Source organism: Theropithecus gelada, chromosome 17 (genome assembly GCF_003255815.1).
Source record: "Theropithecus gelada isolate Dixy chromosome 17, Tgel_1.0, whole genome shotgun sequence".
In the NCBI taxonomy this organism is placed as follows: domain Eukaryota; kingdom Metazoa; phylum Chordata; class Mammalia; order Primates; family Cercopithecidae; genus Theropithecus; species Theropithecus gelada.
Genome location: NC_037685.1, coordinates 35,117,458 through 35,140,028, shown reverse-complemented (window position 1 = coordinate 35,140,028; position 22,571 = coordinate 35,117,458). Strand labels below are relative to the sequence as shown.

At 37.6% G+C, this 22,571-nt stretch overlaps 1 protein-coding gene across 1 annotated transcript in view; it reads left to right on the top strand.

Moving 5' to 3' along the window:
• Positions 1–22,571, top strand: part of UGGT2 (UDP-glucose glycoprotein glucosyltransferase 2) — a 262,317-nt gene that overhangs the window by 132,286 nt on the left and 107,460 nt on the right. The window contains exons 21-22 of the mRNA XM_025364677.1: positions 16,273–16,479; positions 18,401–18,532. Of these exons, the coding sequence (XP_025220462.1) occupies positions 16,273–16,479; positions 18,401–18,532 (339 nt within the window). The remainder of the gene's footprint in view (positions 1–16,272; positions 16,480–18,400; positions 18,533–22,571) is intronic.

Sequence of the window (22,571 nt, the reverse complement as noted above, 5' to 3'; positions counted from 1 at the left end):
TAGTATTCCATGGTATATATGAGTCACATTTTCTTTATTCAGTCTACCATTGATGGCACCTAGGTTGATTCCATGTCTTTGCCATTGTGAGTAGTACTGTGATAAACATGAGTGCAGGTACCTTTTTTGGTAGAATGATTTATTTTTCTTTGGATATATACCCAGCAATGGAATTGTTGAGTCAAATGGTAATTCTGTTTTTAGTTCTCTGAGAAATCTCCAAACTGCTTTTCACAGTGGCTGAACTAATTTTCATTCCCACTGTGTTTAGGCATTCCCTTTTTCTCTGCAACCTTGCGAGCATCTGTTATTTTTTGACTTTTTAATAATACCAATTCTGACTAGTATGAGATGGTATCTCATTGTGTTTTTGATTTGCATCTCTCTGATGAGTAGTGATATTGAGCATTTTTTCATGTTTGTTGGCTGCTTGTATGTCTTCTTCTTAGAAGTGCCCATATCCTTTGCTCACTCTGTAATGGGTTTGTTTTTGTCTTCTTGATTTGTTTATGGAACATTTTTCTATGTTTATTAGCCAGTTATGGTTCTTTTCTGAATAAGTATTTTTCTGTAACATCGTGTAGTGCTCCTGAGGAAAAAAAAAGTCACAGTGTGAATCTTTACCCACTATTCTGTCCTTCCAAGTGGGAGAGGCATGCTAACACTGCTTCCTATCCACTATCTGGAAAACAGCAACAACAACAACAAAAACACTGTCACCACCTTTTTTCAACTTTTAAGAGTACGTGTAGGATGTGCAGGTTTGTTACACAGATAAACGTATACTATGGTAGTTTGCTACACAGATCATCCCATTGCCTAGATATTAAGCCCTGTGTCCCTTAGCTATTCTTCCTGAGGCTCTCCCTCCCCACACCCCCCACCCCCAACAGACCACAGTGTGTGTTGTTTCTGCCATTTTGTCCATGTGTTCTCATCATTCAACTCCCACTTAAAAGTGAGAATATGTGGTGTTTGGTTTTCTGTTCCTGTGTTAATTTGCTGAGGATAATGGCTTCCAGCTCCTTCCGTGTCCCTGCAAAGGACATGATTTCATTCCATTTTATGGCTGTATAGTATTCCATGGTGTATATGTACCACATTTTCTTTATCCAGTCTGTCATCGATGGGCATTTAGGTTGATTCTATGTCTTTGCTATTGTGAATAGTGCTGCAATGAACATACACATTCTGTATCCTTGTAATATTTAACGGAATGGTTTATATTCCTTTGGGTATATACCCAGTAATGGGATTGCTGGGTCAAATGGTAATTTTGTTTTCAGTTCTTTGAGAAATCTCCAAACTGCTTTTCATAGTGGCTGACCTAATTTTTATTCCCAATGTGTTTAAGCATTCTCTTTTCTCTGCAACCTCGCCAGCATCTGTTCTTTTTTGACTTTTTAGTAATGGCCATTCTGACTGGCATGAGATGTTATCTCATTGTGGTTTTGATTTGCATTTCTCTAATGATCAGTGATGTGGAGCTTTTTCCTCATATTTGTTGGCCACATGTATATCTTCTTTTGAGAAGAGTCTGTTTATGTACTTTGTCCACTTTTTAATGGGGTCGTTTGTTTTTTTCTTGTAAATTTAAATTCCTTGTAGACTCTGGATATTAGACCTTTGTCAGATGGATAGATGGGAGAAATTTTTTCCCATTTCATAGATTATGTGTTCTCTCTGATGATAGTTTCTTTTGCTGTGCAGAAGCTCTTTAGTTTAATTAGTAATATATCCCATTTGCCAATTTTTGCTTTTATTACAACTGCATTTGGCATTTTTGTCATGAAATCCTTGCCCATGTCTATGTCCTGAATAGTATTGGCTAGATTCTCTTCTAGAGTTTTAATAGTTTTTGGTTTTACATTTAAGTTTTTCATTCATCTTGAGTCAGTATTTGTATAAGGTATAAGGAAGGGGTCCAGTTTCAGTTTTCTGCATATGGCTAGCCAGCACTTCCAGCACCATTTATTAAATAGGGAACCCTTTCCCCATTGCTTGCTTTTGTCAGTTTTGTTGAAGATCAGATGGTTGTAGATGTGTGATCTTATTTCTGAGTTCTCTGTTCTGTTCCATTGGTCTATGTGTCTGTTCTTGTATCAGTACCATGCCATCTTGGTTACTGTAGCCTTGTATATTTTGAAGTTGGGTGGCATGATACCTCCAGCTTTATTCTTTTTTCTTAGGATTAGCTTTACTATTCGGGCTCTTTTTTTGGTTCCATATGAATTTTAAAATCACTTTTTCTAAATATATGAAGAATATCAATATTTAATGGGAATAGCTTTGCATCTATAAATTACTTAGGGCAGTATGGCCATTTTCATGATGTCGATTCTTCCTATCCATGAGCATGGAATGTTTTTCCATTTGTTTGTGTCCTCTTTGATTTCCTTTGAGCAGTGGTTTGTAATTCTCCTTGAAGAGATTCTTCACTTCCCTTGTTAGCTGTATTCCTAGGTATTTGATTCATTTTGTAGCAATTGTGAATGGGATGGCTCTGCCTACTTGTTGTTGGTGTTGGTGTATAGGAATGCTAGAGATTTTTGCACATTGATTTTGTATCCTGAGACTTTGCTGAAGTTGCTTATCAGCTTAAGAAGCTTTTGGGCTGAGATGATGGGGTTTTCTAGATAAAAGATCATGTTATCTGCAAACAAAGATAATCTGACTTCCTCTCTTCCTATTTGAATATTCTTTCTTTCTTTCTCTTGCCTGATTGCCCTGGCCAGAACTTTCAATACTGTGTTGAATAGGAGTGGTGAGAGAGGGCATCCTTGTGTTGTGCCAGTTTTCAAGGGGAATGCTTCCAGCTTTTGCCCATTCAATATGACATTGGCTGTGAGTTTGTCATATATGGCTTTTATGATTTTGAGGTATGTTCCTTTAGTACCTGGTTTATTGAGAGTTTTTAACATGAAGGGATATCTTATTTTATCAAAGGCCTTTTCTGAATTGATTGAGATAATCATGTGGTTTTGTCTTTAGTTCTGTTTATGTGATGAATCACATTTATTGATTTGTGTATGTTGAACCAACCTTGCATACTGGGGATGAAGCCAACTTGATCCTGATGGATAAGCTTCTTTATGTGCTGCTGAATTTGGTTTGCTAGTAGTTTATTGAGGATTTTTGCAATGATGTTCATCAAGGATACTGGCATGAAGTTTTTCCTTTTTTGTTGTATTTCTGCCAGGTTTTGGCATCAGGATGATGCTGGCCTCGTAGAATGAGTAAGGGAGGAATCAGTCCCTCTTCAATTTTTTGGAATAGTTTCAGTAGAAATCGTACCAGCTCTTCATTGTACCTCTGGTAGAATTCAGCTGTGAATCCATCTGGTCCTAGGCTTTTTTGGTTGGTAGGCTATTTATTCCTGCCTCAATTTCAGAACTTGTTGGTTCTGATGCCCCGTATCATTGCTGATTGTGTTTATTGGATTCTTCTCTCTTATTCTTTATCAGTCTAGCTAGTGGTCTATTTTACTAATTTTTTCTAAAAACAGATCCTGTATTGGTTGATTTTTTTGAAGAGTTTTTCGTGTGTCTAACTCTTTCAGTTCAGCTCTGATTATGGTTATTTCTTGCCTTCTGCTAGCTTTGGAGTTTGTTTGCTCTTGGCTCTCAAGTTATTTTAATTGAGATGTTAGATTGTTAACTTGAGATCTTTCTCGCTTTTTGATGTGGGCATTTAGTGCTATAAATTTTTTTATTAACACTGCTTTAGTTGCATCCCAGAGATTCTGGTACATTGTCTCTTTGTTCTTACTAGTTTCAATGTACTTCTTGATATTTCTGCCTTAATTTCATTATTTACTCAAGAGTTATTCAGGAGCAGGTTGTTCAGTTTTCATGTAGTTGTGTGGTTTTGAGTGAATTTCTTAAACTTCAGTTCCACTTCTTTTGCATTTGCTGAGGAACGTTTTACTTCCAATTATGTGATCAATTTTAGAGTAAGTGTCATGTGGCATTGAGAAGAATGTATATTCTGTTGGGTTTTGATGGAGATTTCTGTAAATATATATCAAGTCTACTTGATCCTGAATATCTTTGTTAATTTTCTGTCTCAATTATCTGTCTAATATTGTTAGTGGGGTGTTAAGGTCTCTCACTATTATTGTGTGGGAGTCTAAGTCTCTTTGTAGGTCTCTTAAGAATTTGCTTTATGAATCTGGGTGCTTCTGTATTGGGTGCATGTATATTTAGGATAGTTAGCTTTTCTTGAATTGAACCCTTTATAATTATGTAACGTTCTTTTTTAATCTTTGTTGCTTTTTTCTGTTTTCCATTTGCTCATAAATTTTCCTCCATCTCTTTATTTTGAGCCTATGTGTGTCTTTCCATGTGAGATGGATCTCTTGAAGACAGTGTGTTGATGGGTCTTCACTGTTTACACGGCTTGCCATTCTTTGTCTTTTACTTGGGGCATTTAACCCATTTACATTTAAGGTTAGTATTGTTATGTGTGAATTTGATGCTGTCATCATGATGCTAGCTGGTTATTTTGCAGACTTGTTTATGTGGTTGATTCATAGTGTCACTGGTCTGTGTACTTCAGTGTGTATTTGTTGTGGCTGCTAATGGTTTTTCCTTTCCATACTTAATGCTTCCTTCAGAAGCTCTTGCAAGGCAGGCCTGATGGTGATGAATTCCCTCAGCATTTGCTTTTCCTTGCTTATGAAGCTTAGTTTGGCCAGATATGAAATTCTGGAAATTTTTTTCTTGGAGAATTCCTTCAGAATTCTTTTCTTTAAGAAATGAATTGGGAATTCTTTAAGAATGTTGAAAATTGGCCCCAATCTCTTCTGGCTTGTAGGGTTTCAGCTGAGAAGTCTGCTGTTAGTCTGATGGGCTTCCCTTTGTGGATGACCTAGCCTATCTCTCTGGCTGCCCTCTAACATTTCTTCTTTCATTTCAACCTTGGAGAATCTGATGATTATATGTCTTGTGGTTGATCTTTTCATGGAGGATCTTACTGGGGTTCTCTGCATTTCCTGAATTTGAATGTTGGCCTTTCCTTCTAGGTTGGGGAAGTTCTCCTGGATGATATCTTCAAGTATGTTTTTCAACTTGGTTCTGTTCTCCCTGTTTCTTTCAGGTACCCCATCAGTCATAGGTTTGCTCCTTTTACATAATCCCATAGTTCTCGGAGGTTTTGCTTGTTCCTTTTCATTCTTTTTTCTTTCATGTTGTCTACCTGCCTTATTTCAGCAAGATAATTTTCAAGTTCTGAAATTTTTTTGCTCTGCTTGGTCTGTTCAGTTATTGATACTTGTGGTTGCATTGTGAAGTTCTCATGTTGTGTTTTTCAGTTCCATCAGGTCATTTGTATTCCTCTCTAAACTGATTGTTCTGGCTTACAGCTCCTGTAGTGTTTTATCATAGTGCTTAGCTTCTTTGCATTGGGTCAGAACATGCTCCTTTAGCTTAGCAAAGTTCCTTATTACTCTAACCTTCTGAAGCCTACTTCCATCATTTCAGCCATCTCAGCCTCGGCCCAGTTCTGTCCCCTTAGGGGAGAGATGTTGCAGTCATTTGGAGGAGAAGAGATACTCTGGCCTTTTGAGTTTTCAGCATTTTTGCTTGGATTTTTTTCTCATCTTTGATTTCTGAGGTTGCTGACGTTTGAATGGGGTTTTTGTGGGGTCCTTTTTGTTGATGATAATTTTGTTGCTTTCTGTTTGTTTTTAACGGTCAAGCCACTCTTCTGTAGGGCTGCTGCAGTTTGCTGAGGGTCCACCCCAGACCCTACTTGCTTCTCTTTTTCCTGTACCCAGAGGTATCACCAGTGAAGGCTGCAAAACAACAAAGATGGCAGCCAGGTCATTCCGGAAGCTCTGTCCTAGAGGGGTACAGACCTATTGCCAGTCCAAACACACCTACAGCAAGTGGCTGGAGACCCTTGTTGTGAGGTCTTATGTAGATAGGAAGAATGGGATCAGGGACCTGCTTAAATAGGCAGTCTGGCTGCTTTTTGGTAGAGCAGGTGTGCTATGTTGGGGTGGATCCTTTCTCACCCGGACTGTTTGGACTCTCCAAAGCCGGCTGACTGGAACAGCTGAGTCAACCAAACTGCAGAGATGGTAGACGCTCCTCCCACTGGGAACTCTGTCTCAGGAAGAGATCAAAGCTCTGTCTTTGTAATCCTGGCTGGCGTGGCTGAAGCCTCTGCAGAGAGGTCCCCCCCAGTGAAGAGGAATGGCTGGGGTGCTGCTTAAAGAAGCAGTCTGGCCATGATCAGGCAGAGCAGCTATGCTCTGTTGGCGGGGGAGCCTTCCTTGTCTGGACTGTTTGGACTCTCCAAAGCTGGCAGGCTAGAACAGCTGAGTTGACCAATCTGTAGAGATGGTCGCCACCCTCCGCCGGAAGCCCTGTCCCAGGGAGAGATTGGAGCTCTGTCCTTATAACCCTGGCTGGAGTGGCTAAAACTTCCACAGGGATAAGTGTATTTTTTGTGTCTAAATAAGTATGTCCTTTTCATATGTAATCTATTTATTATTCGTTTACTGTCTAAGTATTTGAGTGACTGTGTTCTCCCTTCTGGGGATATATTAGTTTACAATATTAAGGTATTTTCTCTTGTGCAGGTTAAATTTTAGCAGGAGTAGTGTGGATAGGGAGACAGACAATAAGTGATAGACATATATGTAAGTTGAGTTACATGTCAAGAAGGTGAGAAATGCTGTGGAAAAAGAAAAAGAACTTGTAATCCCAGCACTTTGGGAGGCCGAGACGGGCGGATCACGAGGTCAGGAGATCGAGACCATCCTGGCTAACCCGGTGAAACCCCGTCTCTACTAAAAAATACAAAAAAAAACTAGCCGGGCGAGGTGGTGGGCGCCTGTAGTCCCAGCTACTCGGGAGGCTGAGGCAGGAGAATGGCGTAAACCCGGGAGGCGGAGCTTGCAGTGAGCTGAGATCCGGTCACTGCACTCCAGCCTGGGCGACAGAGCGAGACTCCGTCTCAAAAAAAAAAAAAAAAAAGAACTGGGTAAGGGAAACTCAGGAGCAGAGAGTCAGATTGCAGGCAGATTACAATTTTAAATAAGGTTGGCAGGATATGCCTCATTGAGAAGATGACATTTCAGCAATGACCTCAAGGAACTGAGGGAATTAACAATTCAAATACTGAGGGAAAATATATTCCCACCAGAGTGTCTAGCTGATGCAGAGGTTCTAATGCAAGAACATACTTTAAGTAAGAAGACAGCAAAGTGTATGGCTAGAACACAGCAAGGGGAAGAGATGAGATAACAGAAGAATGAGGTGCCAGATATCAGGCTTGTAGGTGTTACGATTCTATCATTGACCCGTAGAAGCATTTTGCAGATTAATATTTTGCATGTCATTTTACATTTTGACATCATTTAAATTAGTATGTGATGTTCTTGACAGTTAAAAAATGTCTATATTAGAACTATCAGTCTTTTAAAATTTCTTCATAATTTTTATATTTAAGAGTTTTGTGGGGAGTTTTTTGTTTGTTTTTGTTTTTTTGTTTTTGTTTTTTTGAAAGAGTCTCTCTCAATCACCCTGGAGTGCAGTGGTGCAGTCTCGGTGGAGTGCAGTGGTGCAGTCTCGGCTCACTGCACCCTCCACCTCCTGGGTTCAAGTGATTCTCCTGCCTCTGCCTCCCATGTGCTTGGGATTACAGGTGTGCACCACCATGCCCAGCTAATTTTTGTATTTTTTTTTTAGTAGAGATGGATTTTCACCATCATGGCCACGGTGGTCTCGAAATCCTCACCTCAGGTGATCCGCCTGCCTCAGCCTCCCAAAGTGCTGGGATTATAGGCAGGAGCCACTGTGCCCAGCAATTTAGAGTTTTAATTCTATTAATTATCCTTTCTGTATATTTTAATTCTCTCCTTTCGTAGCTTGCTTTCTTCTGCCTTTGTAAATATAAGCAGATGCCAGTAGTTTTAAGAAACTTTATAGTAGTTGTAAGGAATATTTTAACACTTTGAATATATCGTTTCATTGCCTTCTTTTTTTTAAAATTATACTTTAAGTTCTAAGATACATGTGTACAATGTGCAGGTTTGATACATAAGTATACATGTGCCATGATGGTTTGCTGTACCCATCAACTTATCATTTACATTAGGTATGTCTTTTAATGCTATCCCTCCCCCAGACTCCCAGCCCCCAGCAGGCCCCAGTGTGTGATGTTCTCCGCCCTGTGTCCAAGTGATCTCATTGTTCAATTCCCACCTATGAGTGAGAACATGCAGTGTTTGGTTTTCTGTCCTTATGATAGTTTCCTGAGAATGATGGTTTCCAGCTTCATCCATGTCCCTGCAAAGGACATGAACTCATCCTTTTTTATGGCTGCATAGTATTCCATGGTATATATGTGCCACATTTTCTTAATCCAGTCTATCATTGATGGACATTTGGGTTGGTTCCAAGTCTTTGATATTGTGAATAGTGCCGCAATAAACATAAATGTGCATGTGTCTTTATAGTAGCATGATTTATAATCCTTTGGGTATATATGCAGTAATGGGATTGCTGGGTCAAATGGTAATTCTAGTTCTAGATGCTTGAGGAATCACCACACTGTCTTCCACAATGGTTGAACTAATTTACAGTCCCACCAGCAGTGTAAAAGCGTTACTATTTCTCCATATCCTCTCCAGCACCTGTTGTTTCCTGACTTTTTAATGCTCGCCATTCTAACTGGCGTGAGATGGTATCTCATTGTGGTTTTGATTTGTACTCCTCTGATAACCAGTGATGATGAGCATTTTTTCATGTGTCTGTTGGCTGCATAGATGTCTTCTTTTCAGAAGTGTGTGTTCATTTCCTTTGCCCACTTTTTGATGGGTTTGTTTTTTTCTTGTAAATTTGTTTAAGTTCTTTGTAGATTCTAGATATTAGCCCTTTGTCAGATGGGTAGATTGCAAAAATTTTCTCCCATTCTGTAGATTACCTGTTTACTCTGATGGTGGTTTCTTTTGCTGTGCAGAAGCTCTTTACTTTAATTAGATCCCATTTGTCTATTTTGGCTTTTCTTGCCATTGCTTTTGGTGTTTTAGTAATGAAGTCCTTTCCCATGGCTATGTCCTAAATGGTATTGCCTACGTTTTCTTCTAGGGTTTTTATGGTTTTAGGTCTAACATTTAGGTCTCTAATCCATCTTGAGTTAATTTTTGTATAAGGTGTAAGGAAGGGATGCAATTTCAGCTTTCTGCATATGGCTAGCCAGTTTTCCCAGCACCATTTATTAAATAGGGACTCCTTTCCCCATTTCTTGTTTTTGTCAGGGTTGTCAAAGATCAGATGGTTGTAGATGTGTGGTGTTATTTCTGTGGTCTCTGTTCTGTTCCATTGGTCTGTCTCTCTGTTTTGGTACCAGTACTGTGCTGTTTTGGTTACTGTAGCCTTGTAGTATAGTTTGAAGTTAGGTAGCATGATGCCTCCAGCTTTGTTCTTTTTGCTTAGGATTGTCTTGGCGGTTGCAGACTCTGTTTGGGTTCCATATGAAGTTTAAAGTAGTTTTTTCCAATTCTGTGAAGAAAGTCATTGGTAGCTTGATGGGGATGGCATTGATCTATAAATTACTTTGGGCAGTATGGCTATTTTCGTGATACTGATTCTTCCTATCCATGAGCATGGAATATTCTTCCATTTGTTTGTGTCCTCTTTTATTTCTTTGAGCAGTGGTTTGTAGTTCTCCTTGAAGAGGTCCTTCACATCCCTTGTAAGTTGGATTCCTAGGTATTTTATTCTCTTTGTAGCAATTGTAAATGGGAGTTCACTCATGATTTGGCTCTCAGTCTGTTAATGGTGTATAGGAATGCTTGTGATTTTTGCACGTTGATTTTGTATCCTGAGACTTTGCTGAAGTTGCTTATCTGCCTAAAGAGATTTTGGGCTGAGACAATGGGGTTTTCTGAATATACAATCATGCCATCTGCAAACGGACAATTTGACTTCCTCTTTTCCTAATTGAATACCCTTTCTTTCTTTCTCCTGCCTGATTGCCCTGGCCAGTACTTCCAACACTATGTTAAATAGGAGTGGTGAGAGAGGGCATCCCTGTCTTCTGCTGATTTTCAAAGGGAATGCTTCCAGTTTTTGCCTATTCAGTATGATATTGGCTGTGGGTTTGTCATAACTAGCTCTTATTATTTTGAGATACGTTCTATCAATACCTAGTTTATTGAGAGTTTTTAGCATGAAGACTACTGAGTTTTGTCGAAGACCTTTTCTGCATCTATTGAGATAATCGTGGTTTTTGTCATTGGTTTTGTTTATGTGATAGATTACGTTTATTGATTTGCATATGTTGAACCAGTCTTGCATCCTAGGGATGAAGCTGACTTGATCATGGTGGATAAGCTTTTTGATGTGCTGCTGGATTTGGTTTGCCAGTATTTTATTGAGGATTTTCTCATTGATGTTCATCAGAGATATTGGTCTAAAATTCTTTTTTTTTTGTTGTGACTCTGCCAGGCTTTGGTGTCAGGATGATGTTGGCCTCATAAATTGAGTTAGGGAAGATTCCCTCTTTTTCTGTTGATTGGAATAGTTTCAGACGGCCTGGTACCAGCTCCTCTTTGTACCTGTGGTAGAATTTGACTCTGAATCTGTCTGGACCTGGACTTTTTTTAGTTGGTAGGCTATTAATTATTGCCTCAATTTCAGAGCCTGTTATTGGTCTATTCAGAGATTCAGCTTCTTCCTGGTTTAGTGTTGGGAGGGTGTATGTGTCCAGGAATTTATACATTTCTTCTAGATTTTCTAGTTTGTTTGCGTAGAGGCATTTATAGTATTCTCTGATGGTAGTTTGTATTTCTGTGGAATCAGGGGTGATATCCCCTTTATCATTTTTTATTGTGTCTATTTTATTCTTCTCTCTTTTCTTCTTTATTAGTCTTGCTAGCAGTCTATTTTGTTGATCTTTTCAAAAAACCAACTCCTGGATTCATTGATTTTTTTGAAGGGTTTTTCGTGTCTCTGTCTCTTTCAGTTCTACTCTGATCTTAAATATTTCTTGCCTTCTGCTAGCTTTTGAATGTCTTTGCTCTTGCTTTTCTAGTTCTTTTAGTTGTGATATTAGGGTGTTGATTTTAGATCTTTCTTGCTTTCTCTTGTGGGCATTTAGTGCTATAAATTTCCCTCTACACATTGTTTTAAATGTGTCCCAGAGATTCTGGTACATTGTGTCTTTGTTCTCATTGGTTTCAAAAAACATCTTTATTTATGCCTTCGTTCGTTATTTATCCAGTAGTCATTCAGGAGCAGGTTTTCCAGTTTCCATGTAGTTGAGCGGTTTTGAGTAAGTTTCTTAATCCGGAGTTCTAATTTGATTGCCTTGTGGTCTGAGAGACGGTTTGTTGTGATTTCTGTTCTTGTACATTTGCTGAGGAGTGCTTTACTCCAATTATGTGGTCAATTTTAGAATAAGTGCAGTGTGGTGCTGAGAAGAATGTATATTCTGTTGATTTGGGGTGGAGACTTCTTTAGATGTCTAATAGATCTGCTTGGTGCAGAGCTGAGTTCAGGTCCTGGATATCCTTGTTAACCTTTTGTCTCATTGATCTTTCTAATATTGACAGTGGGGTGTTAAAGTCTCCCATTATTATTGTGTGAGAGTCTAAGTGTCTTTGTAGGTCTCCAAGGACTTGCTTTATGAATCTGGGTGCTCCTGTATTGGGTGCATATATATTTTTGGATGTCTCTTTTGATGTTTGTTGATTTAAAGTCTGTTTTATCAGAGACTAGGATTGCAACCCCTGCTCTTTTTTCTTTCCATTTGCTTGGTAGATCTTCCTCCATCCCTTTATTTTGAACCTATGTGTGTCTCTGCATGTGAAATGGGTCTCCTGAATACAGCACGCTGATGGGTCTTGACTATCCAATTTCCAGTCTGTGTCTTTTAATTGGGGCATTTAGCCCATTTAAATTTAACATTAATATTGTTATGTGTGAGTTTGATCCTGTAGTTACGATGTTCGCTGGTTATTTTGCCCGTTAATTGATGCAGTTTCTTCATAGCACCAGTGGTCTTTACAGTTTGGCCTGTTATTGCAGTGGCTGATACTGGTTGTTCCTTTCCATGTTTAGTGCTTCCTTCCGGAACTCTTGTAAGGCAGGCCTGATGGTGACAGAATCTCTCAGCATTTGCTTGTCTGTAAAGTATTTTATTTCTCCTTCACTTATGAAGCTTAGTTAGGCTGGCTATGAAATTCTGGGTTGAAATTTCTTTTCTTTAAGAATGTTGAATATTGGCCCCCACTCTCTTCTGGCTCGTAGGGTTTCTGCCGAGAGGTCCGCAGTTAGTCTGATGGGCTTCCCTTTGTGGGTAACTCGACCTTTCTCTCTGATTGCCATTGACACTTTTTCCTTCATTTCAACCTTGGTGAATCTCATGATTATGTGTCTGGGGGTTGTTCTTCTCGAGGAGTATTTTTGTGGTGGTCTCTGTATTTCCTGAATTTGAACATTGGCCTGCCTTGCTAGGTTGGGGAAGTTCTCCTGGATAATATCCTGAATAGTGTTTTCCAACTTGGTTCCATTCTCCCTATGACTTTCAGGTACACCAATCAAACGTAGATTTGTTCTTTTCACATAGTTCCATATTTCTTGGAGGCTTTGTTCATTTCTTTTTACTCTTTTTTCTCTTACCTTGTCTTCTCACTTTGTTTCATTCATTTGATCTTCAATCACTGATACCCTTTCTTCCTGTGATCCAGTTGGCTACTGAAGCTTGTGCATGTGTCACGAAGTTCTCATGCCATGGTTTTCAGCTCCATCAGGTCATTTAAGGTCTTCTCTACACTGTTTATTCTAGTTAGCCACTCATCTAATCTTTTTTCAAGGTTTTTAGCTTCCTTGAGATGGGTTCGAATATCCTGCTTTAGCTCAGAGAAGTTTGTTATTACTGACCTTCCGAAGCCTACTTCTGTCAACTCACCAAAGTCATTCTCTATCTAGCTTTGTTCCGTTATTGGCGAGGAGCTGCGATCCTTTGGAGGAGAAGAGGCCCCCTGATTTTTAGAATTTTCAGCTTTTCTGCTGTAGTTTCTCCCCATCTTTGTGGTTTTATCTACCTTTGGTCTTTGATGTTGATGACCTACAGGTATGGTTTTGGTGTAGATGACCTTTTTGTTGATGTTGATGCTATTTCTTTCTGTTTGTTAGTTTTCCTTCTAACAGTCAGGTCCCTCAGCTGCAGGTCTGTTGGAGTTTGCTGGAGTTCCACTCCAGACCCTGTTTGCATGGGTATTACCAGTGGAGGCTGCAGAACATCAAATATTGCTGCCTGATCCTTCCTCTGGAAGCTGAGTGGCAGAGGGGCAGCCACCTATATGAGGTGTCTGTTGGCTCCTACTGGGAGGTGTCTCCCAGTTAGGCTACAAGGGAGTCAGGGACCCACTTGAGGCGGCAGTCTGTCCATTCTCAGAGCTCCAACACCGTGCTGGGAGAACCACTGCTCTCTTCAGAGCTGTCAGACAGTGACGTTTAAGTCTGCAGGAGTTGTCTGCTGCCTTTTGTTCTGCTAAGCCCTGCCCACAGAGGTGGAGTCTAGAGGCAGTAGGCCTTTCTGAGCTGCGGTGGGCTGTGCCTAGTTAGACCTTCCCGGCTGCTTTGTCCACCTACTCAAGCCTCAGCAATGGTGGATGCCCCTCCCCCAGCCAGGCTGCCCCCTTGCAGTTCAATCTCAGACTGCTGGGCTAGCAGTGAGCAAGGCTCCGTGGGCGTGGGACCTGCCGAATTGAGCACGGAAGAGAATCACTTTGTCTGTCAGTTGCTAAGACCTTGGGAAAATCACAGTATTTGGGTGGGAATGTCCTGTTTTTCCAGGTAGTCTGTCACGCCTTCCCTTGGCCAGGAAAGGGAAATTCCCCAACCCCTTGTGCTTCCCGGGTGAGGCGACGCCCTGCCCTGCTTCGGCTCGCCCTGCTGCACCCACTCTCTCACCAGTCCCAATGAGATGAACGAGGTATCTGAGTTGGAAGTGCAGGAATCACCCATCTTCTGTGTCGATCACGCTGGGAACCGCAGACTGGAACTGTTCCTATTCCGCCATCTTGGAACGCCCCCATCTCATTGCCTTCTGGCTTCTGTTGTTTCTGATAAGAAGTTAGCCTTTAATGTTATTGAGATTCTTTTGTATACAACGAAAAAAGCATTTCTCTTGCTCTTTTCAAGATTTTAGCTTTTGCTTTTAACATTTTGACTCACGTGCCTGGCTATGGATATCTTTATATTTGTCCTTATTGGAGTACATTGAGTTTCTTAGATTTGTAAATTATGTTATTAATCAAAATTGGGAAACTTTCAGTGGTTTTTTTTTTTTTTTAATATTTTCTATGTTTCTTTTTTCTTCTCTTCCTGGGTCTTCTATTATGCGTATGTTGGCATGCTTAATGGTGTCCCACGTTTCTCTGAGAACCTGTTCATTTTTTTCATTCTTTTTACATTCTGTTCTACAGATTGTATAATCTTTATTGATTTGTCTTCCAATTGCCATTCCAAATTGTTTACACAGAAAATACATATCCACATATAAATTATTAGAATTAATTATATAGTTTAAGGTTGTTTAGTACCAGGTCAATGTCCAATAATTAACTATATTTCTAAGAGTTGCAACAAACAAGAAATGCAGTTTAAGTAAAGATACCATTTACAATAGTATGAAAAATATCAAACACTGGAAATTTTTGTGGAAATTGTCAAGCAGATTCAAAAACTCATCCAGAAATTCAAAGCACCAAGAGTAGCTAAAATAATCTTAAAGCAGAAAAAGTGATAATTGCTTTACTGGATATCAAGATCTTTGATAAAACTACATAATTGAACACAGTTTGGTATTAGCACAAGGATGGAAAAATAGAGCAATGGAAGAAGATTAGAGAACCCAGAAATAGAGCCATGCATATATTAACACTTGATTTATAACAAAGTTGGCTTTATGGAACAGTAAGGGTAATCTTTGACACTTTCCTCTTTTCACGTCATGCACAAAAATTGATTCCAGTTGGATTATAGAGCTGAACATAAAAGGCAAAACAATAAATCTTCTTAAAGTTAATATAGATTATCTTTTTGACTTTAGAGAAAGATTTCTAAAATGAGACCCAAAACCCAGTAGCCATCAGGTATGATACCAATAAATGGAACTACTTTAAAATTAAGGACTGCTTCCCATCATAACACATCAGTACACTACAAAACAAGCCATAGAATGGGAGAAGCATATCTTTACACATATAACCAAAAAAAGCACTTGAGTCTTAGAAAATCAAACTCTTCCAAGTCAGGGGCCAAAAAAGATAATGCAAAAAATACTGGAAGCAGATTGAACAGGCAAGTCAGAAAAGAAGCCAAAGAACATATCAAAGGGTGTTCAGTATCATTAATGATAAGAGAAAAGCAAATTAAAAACCTGATGAGATATCTTTACATATGTACGATAATGAGTTACATTAAAATCTGACAATACAAAGTGTTTCTTAGACTGTAAGGTGATGGAACTGTTGCTGGTGGGAGTGAAAACTAGTACAATTATTTTGAAAAACTATTTAGCATCTTCTGAAATGGAAGATATGTGTATCCTGTTTTTGGAGCTCTAAACTGGAAAAAACTCATGTCCAGCAACAGTAGAATGGATAAAAGAATGTATATTCATATGATGGAATTCTGTACAGTACTGAAAATCGACTACAGCTACAGAAAACAGTATTGATAAATCTCACATTATTGAGTGGAGAAAGAACACAAAATAATACTGCATGATCCCGTTTATATGAAATTTAAAATTGATTAAATGTTTAGCAATGCAAGCTTAGGGAATAAACTGTAAAGAAGAGCAAAGTTGTTATTACCATAAATGACAAGAGAGTGGTTGTTTTTAGAAAGGTGGGAAGGTGTGGTAATTGACAGAGATCTGAGGAATGTTTTTGGGGATTGCTGGCAGTGCCAGTGACCAGAATAGTAGTTGTATGGGTTAATTCACTAAGCTCTACATTTTGTTTTGTGTATTTTTTATTTGTGTTATTTCACATACAAAAAGCTTAAATATAATGTTACATTACAAAGGAATCATTATGCAAAGATGTGAAGGAATTAGAGTTAGTAAAATGATTGTTAGGCTCTTTCAGTGGTATATCACATTTAGTACAGTCAACATGGGAGGGCTTTGATAGTGAAAGATGGTGCATGATATAGCGAACAAACTGGATGGGAAAGAAAATATATTCACCTGTAAAAAGATATGTAAGATACTGGTCCTTTTCATCTCTAAATGTGTTTGCAGAAAACAAGTGTTCATAGTCGACTGGGGATTATTTATAATCCTACATCAAAAATAAATGAAGAGAACACAGCTATTTCTAGAGGAATTTTGGCAGCTTTTCTTACACAGAAGACCAGGTTTTTGAGAAGCTTTCTTGGGCAACTGGCAAAGGAAGAAACTGCTACAGCTATTTACTCTGGAGATAAAATTAAAACATTCCTTATTGAGGTCAGTAGCTATCTGAAATATTAAATATGTACATATTGCATATTTTAAAAGTATAAGTGAATGTATTTGGAGATACTGTTACTGAAAAAGATTAACAGGTTTAAACAAATGGAGATAATAAACATTCCTTTTCAAATGGGAAAAGATAAACATTAAATGATATGACTTTGCACAGAGGCATTTAATAAATCAGATTTCATATGTTTTATTAACTACTTCATGATTCTTAAAGTTGATGGCATTTTTGTTAGGATATGTACTTAAGCGAATAATTGGGGGTTAAAGCGTTATGTAAATCTCAGGTATTTCACTGAAGGGGTCCATTATGGGGGGAATTTCAATGGTGATCCTCTTGAAGAAAGAATCATTATTCATTCGAAAAATACATATTGATTGTTTATCAGACAATGGAGATAAACTTGTGAACAAGCAGATGGAGTCCCTGTCCCTGTTCTTTGTGGAGCTTACATTGTAGGAGGAAAGACAGACAAAATATTTATAAGTTGTTTTGATTGATTTACTTTCAAAAGTCAGATCATTAGCTAAGGATTAGAGTGGCAGGATGTATTTTTAAAGGGTCGAGGACAAAAAGCGGAAATGTTGAATATTTTACTATTATTCTGAGAGTGAGAAAGTAAATTTAATACACTAGTGAAGGAAGATTTCTGGTCATTGCTGAGGGCCCACTTGAGATTAATGATCATAAATTTAAAGCGGGATCAGCGTTGGTCGTATGTTTTTCTCCAGCTGTATTTTACTGTTTTCATCCAGTTGCAGACTTAGCAGTTTTGTTTAACCAAGGTTGGGGTTTGGCCCAGTTTATATGACTGAGGGGGAGCATTTGAGGGAGCTAAACATGGAGAAAGTTTTGGTTTTAGTAAAGTACCCTGAAATAGAACTTGGTTAAAAGGAAATTATGCCATGGGAAGGATGATGGACAGTGAATAAATGGTAGAGTCTGTGGACTGAAAGGTTGAGTAATTAGGGATGGGGATGGTCATGAGGTTGTGGTCAGAAAGGGGATGATTGGAATGGGGATTTTGGAGGTAAAGAGGATCAGGGCCTACACGGTCCAACACCGCAGCCACTGGCTACATATGGCTATTTTATACTTAAATTAAAATTAAATAAGATTTTAAATTCAGTTCCTCAGTCATAGTAGCCACATTTTGAATGCCACATAACCACGTGAGGCCTTGGCTGCCATATTGGACAATGCAAGAACATTTTCATCATCATGAGAGCATCTGGGAACTTGTTAGAAATTCAGAATTTAAGGCCCTGATTCTACTGAAGTAGATTCTGCATTTTAACAAGATACCAGGTGATTGATATGCACATTAAAGTTTGGGAAGTACTGAGAGAGAGAAATGCACCTTAATATGAAGGTGCAATGAGCATATATGTGGCTTATTTTCTGTGAATGTCCATATTTTTTTTACTTTGACCAAGGGTTATTTTTATTATTTCCATATTTAAATATATTATTACTAAACTGATCTTCTGGGATTAGTATGATGGGGAGAAAGGAGTATTTCCATTTTAACACTTTTTAAATTGAGAATACCAAATAAGAGGTACTGAGTTCAGAATTTAATAAATATTTAATTTCATTTTCTTCATATCAAATTTTATTTAAATTGATGTTCCCTAGTTTACTAATCTGGTAATTTCTCTGAAATTCTCAAAGAATGAATAGCAAACTGTATCAACTTGTAACAAGATTTAAGCATGTTATAAATGACTTGTCAAAACACAATTCTTTTTTTAAAAATGTTCTTTCAGAAGAAAATTATACTAAATAATTTTTTAAAGTATTATATAAAATTTTATACTAATATTAAAGTAGCTTTTTAAGCAAAATGATTTAATATATTTACTGTTCTCATATTAGTTTCATCAATCTTAACTTTTACTTTAGGGGATGAATAAGAATGCTTTTGAGAAAAAATATAACACTGTTGGAGTGAATATTTTTCGAACTCACCAGTTGTTCTGTCAAGATGTACTTAAATTGCGTCCTGGAGAAATGGGTATTGTCAGCAATGGGAGAGTAAGTAGAAAAAGCTATTGCTCTCTTTTCTCAGTGACACTGCAATGCACTGGTCTGACTTTTTCTGTCACAATTCACCTGATGTGACACACACACAGGACGGTGTTCATGAGCTGAAGACACCAGACACAACTCAGCATAAATAAAATGGGGTCATGACACACTTCCCATTCCTTCATTCTTTCCCCCATTCAATGATAACAATGATGTGGGTAAGGAAGAATGTTCTTTATGTGTCTTGCTTTTATTTTGTTCTAATGTAAGTATTAGAAGAAACAACTTAATGCACAGCATCAAAACATTGTCATTGAGAACCACTGTTGTAGTAGGTATACTAAGTAGGTTATTACGTCTTCTTTCTTGTTCCTACAGTTGTTTATGTTAAATGGCATTAGATACTATTATAAGTTTTGAAGTATCAAGTAGTATAAATTGCCATGTAGTTTTTATTAATAAAATATTTACAAAGCTCTAAGAAGGAAATCTCTTACTCTCCAACCACCCTAATAAAACTTAATAGCTTATTGTTTTTCCTTCCATTTTTGGTTTTTTAGAAGACATCCTTATAATCCTACTATATATAATTTTATATCATGGTTTTCCTGTTAATATAAATGTTTTTCTGATTATAATCTTTGTAGACACATACAAAATAAGTGGATGATATCTATATACTAATATTTTTAATATGATAGTCTGATTTTATTTCATACAAATTGTTTACGTAAAAAACTGAATCTGGTGCTTAGGTTTATTAAGAAGTCAATGAATGCAGTGTGTTTGATATATCTGTGGCTTGAATTTTCAAATTATATATCCCTAAATCATCTTCAAAGTTCTAATGCACTCTTAATGTGTTATTTTTCACTTATTTATGAACTCTGCTCACCAGCATGTTAGATTCAGTTTCATCTGTGTACAGTGCTATTTTACACATAAATGACAACAGCTGCCATTTATTGTAAAAAGTTTTGGTGAATTTTGCTAGTGAGATATGTAGAACTCTATAAATAGCATTGCTTTTTCACTTTAAAAGTTACTTTGGGAGGAAATACAGCTTTTAAAAACAGTTCTAAAGCTTTTGGCTATCTTTGACCATATCAAGTATTTTAAGGGATAAAGAGGGAAACAATGGCACCCATTTTATCTAGTGCCTTGCCTTTTAGTTATATACTAGGGAAAAGCTACCCTATGTCTTCTTTGTCATTTTGATATAATTAGTATAGTGTTATTGACATTAATGATAAATACTAGATACAATTATGTTCAACTTATTGCTCATAAACATAAAACTATGTTTTGTCCTCACTTTCCTTAAAATTGACAAAAATATTAAGATATTAATCTTACACCTACTGTGAACCAAACATTTTTCTAGATGCTGAAGGCACAGCAGTAAACAACTAGGTTTTCATGGGGCTAATATTTTGATGGATAGAGAGAGACAACAAACAGCACCCTTACTGATAAGGCATCTATCTTAAGTATGTTTATGCTGCTATAAAAATATGCCACAGACTGGCTAATTTATAAAGAACAGAAATTTATTTCTTATACTTCTGGATGCTTGGAAATGTAAGGCCAACATGCTGCCATTGATGTCTGGTGAGGGCTGCTATCTGCTTCCAGGATGGCCCCTTGTTGCTCTGTTTTTACATGGTGGAAGGTAGAAGGGCAACAGAGTGCTCCCTTCAGTCTGATCTTTTATTATAAGGATACAAATTCCATTCATGAGAGCAGAGCTCTCATGGCTTAAAAATCATCTCCCAAAGGCCACACCTCTCAGTGCTATCACACTGGCCACTAAGTTTCAACACATGGGTTTTGAGGGACACATTTTGTCTTAGTTTGTTTTGTGCTGCCGTAACAAAATACCCGAGACTGTATAATCTCAGAAATGTATTAAAGAACAGAAATGTATTCTCTCATGCTTCTGGAGTCTGTGAAGTCCAAGATCAAGGCACTGGCATCTGATGGTAGCTTTCTTGCTGCATCCTCACATGGCAGAAGGCAGTGGGGTAAAAAGGTGATGAATGCTATGTTCCTACATGGCAAGAGAGAGCAAACCCACTCCTGAAAGCCTTTTTGTAGTGGCATTAGTCCATTTTGAGGGCACAGCCCTCATAACCTAAACACCTCCCATTAGGTCCCCAGCACTATTGCATTGGGGATTCAGTTTCAACATAAATTTTGAAGAGGACAAAAACATTCAAACCATAGCACATTCATAGCAGTGTCATTTGGGCAAAGAACCAAAGAAGGTGAAGGAGGAAGCCATGTCAAATATGTGGAAAAGGATTATTCTAGACAGAGTACAATGAATGCAAAGGACGTGAGGTGAGATCATGTCTGTGAATCCTGTGAATCATATCTGTTCTTCTAAGAATAGCAGGTAGGAAGAGAGCAGTGAGGAGAGAAACTCAGAGAAGTAGCTGGGGGCCAGATCATATTGGGTTTTATAGGAAGTTTAAGGACTCCCACTTTACTCTGTGAATGAGTTGGGAAGCGCATAGTTAAGATTGGCATCATCTAGCTAATGTTTTCTTTGGATCACTAGAGGCTGTTACTTGGGAATATACTATAGGGGGTCAGGAAGCCAGTTGGGAGATAATGTAATAGTCCAGATGAGAGATGATGGTGGCTTGGACCAGAATGGTTCTAATGGTGTTGGTAAGAAGTGGATATGGGATGTATTTTATATGAAGAATGGACAGGAATTTTCCAGGGACTTTGGTGTGAGATGTGAGAGAACTAAGTTACTGGCAGAATGGAGTTACTGTGGATCAAGATGAGGAAGGCTGCAGGGTAAGTGGGGTTGTCAGGAGCAGTATAAGAGGAAGGAAAGAGAATTCAGTTTGGACTTCCAAAAAGACTTGCTGAGAAGGTGATTGAATATGAGTGTAGTGCAGAGTAAGGATTGGGGCTAGAGATAGATATTAAGTCAAATTATGTTGACTTTTTGTGTTGACTAATGGAAACATGTAATTTTGATTATCCTTTTATTTGTATAACTGTGGTTTTAATAGAAAAGTATATTGGAAAATAAGTATTGTGTTTTATGAGCGATAATGTAATACTTAGCTTATCACTCTGAAAGTAACGCTATAAAGCCTAATAATCACAGCAATGTGGCAGATGTTATAAAAATTTGGAATCAGATAGTTTAATGCATGAAATGAGTATGATATTTTAGTGTAAATCTTCATTCTGAACCTGTTCAAATGTTTCCATTAGAATTGGAACATATATAAAGTTAGCATTATTTATAAATGATCAACAACTAGGGTACAATGATGATCACATAGTTTCTTAAAAACACTGAATAATTTAAAATTGACATATTTAATATTAATGCCACAAGTAATGCCATTGTTATAATAATATTTATTTTACATATTCACAATTTGCTGAAAGACATAAGGTAGCAGGGAGCAGGAAAAAAAAGCAAGGTCTTTTTTTTGTTTTATAGTCAGACAGATCTGGATTCAAATTCCAGTTGCACCATTTATTACATTACACTATGAGATCTGATTTCTTAATTTGGACAATGAGAATGGTAATAATCTGTCTTATAGGATTGTTGGAGTGATTAACAATGATATGCTCCGATATTTAAAGCACATAGAAGGAACCCAAACACAGAGTAAATTTTCAGTAAATATTAACTGCCGTTTTCTCTCAAGATATTTGACGGGCTTCATGAAAAATAGTGGATATTTATAGACTTAATTTGTGTTACACTAGCTAAAAGTTAGCATAAAATCAAAACTAGTTGATCAAACTTCTGTGAGTAGAGAGAGATTTTTAGCTCAGTATGTGGATGAAAATCTGACAGAGTTTTCTGTAATTTTAATGACCTGTCAAATGAAGTAATACATTTCTGTTCTGGCAATTACTCTATATAACTGAAAAATCACATTTCTAAAATGTTATGAAGAAAATTTAAGCAACGTAATTTTCAAGTTTATTGTTCTTTTTCCCAACTTGGACATTACATAATTTTATACGATTTAAGTTACTTTATTCCACAAATGTTCAA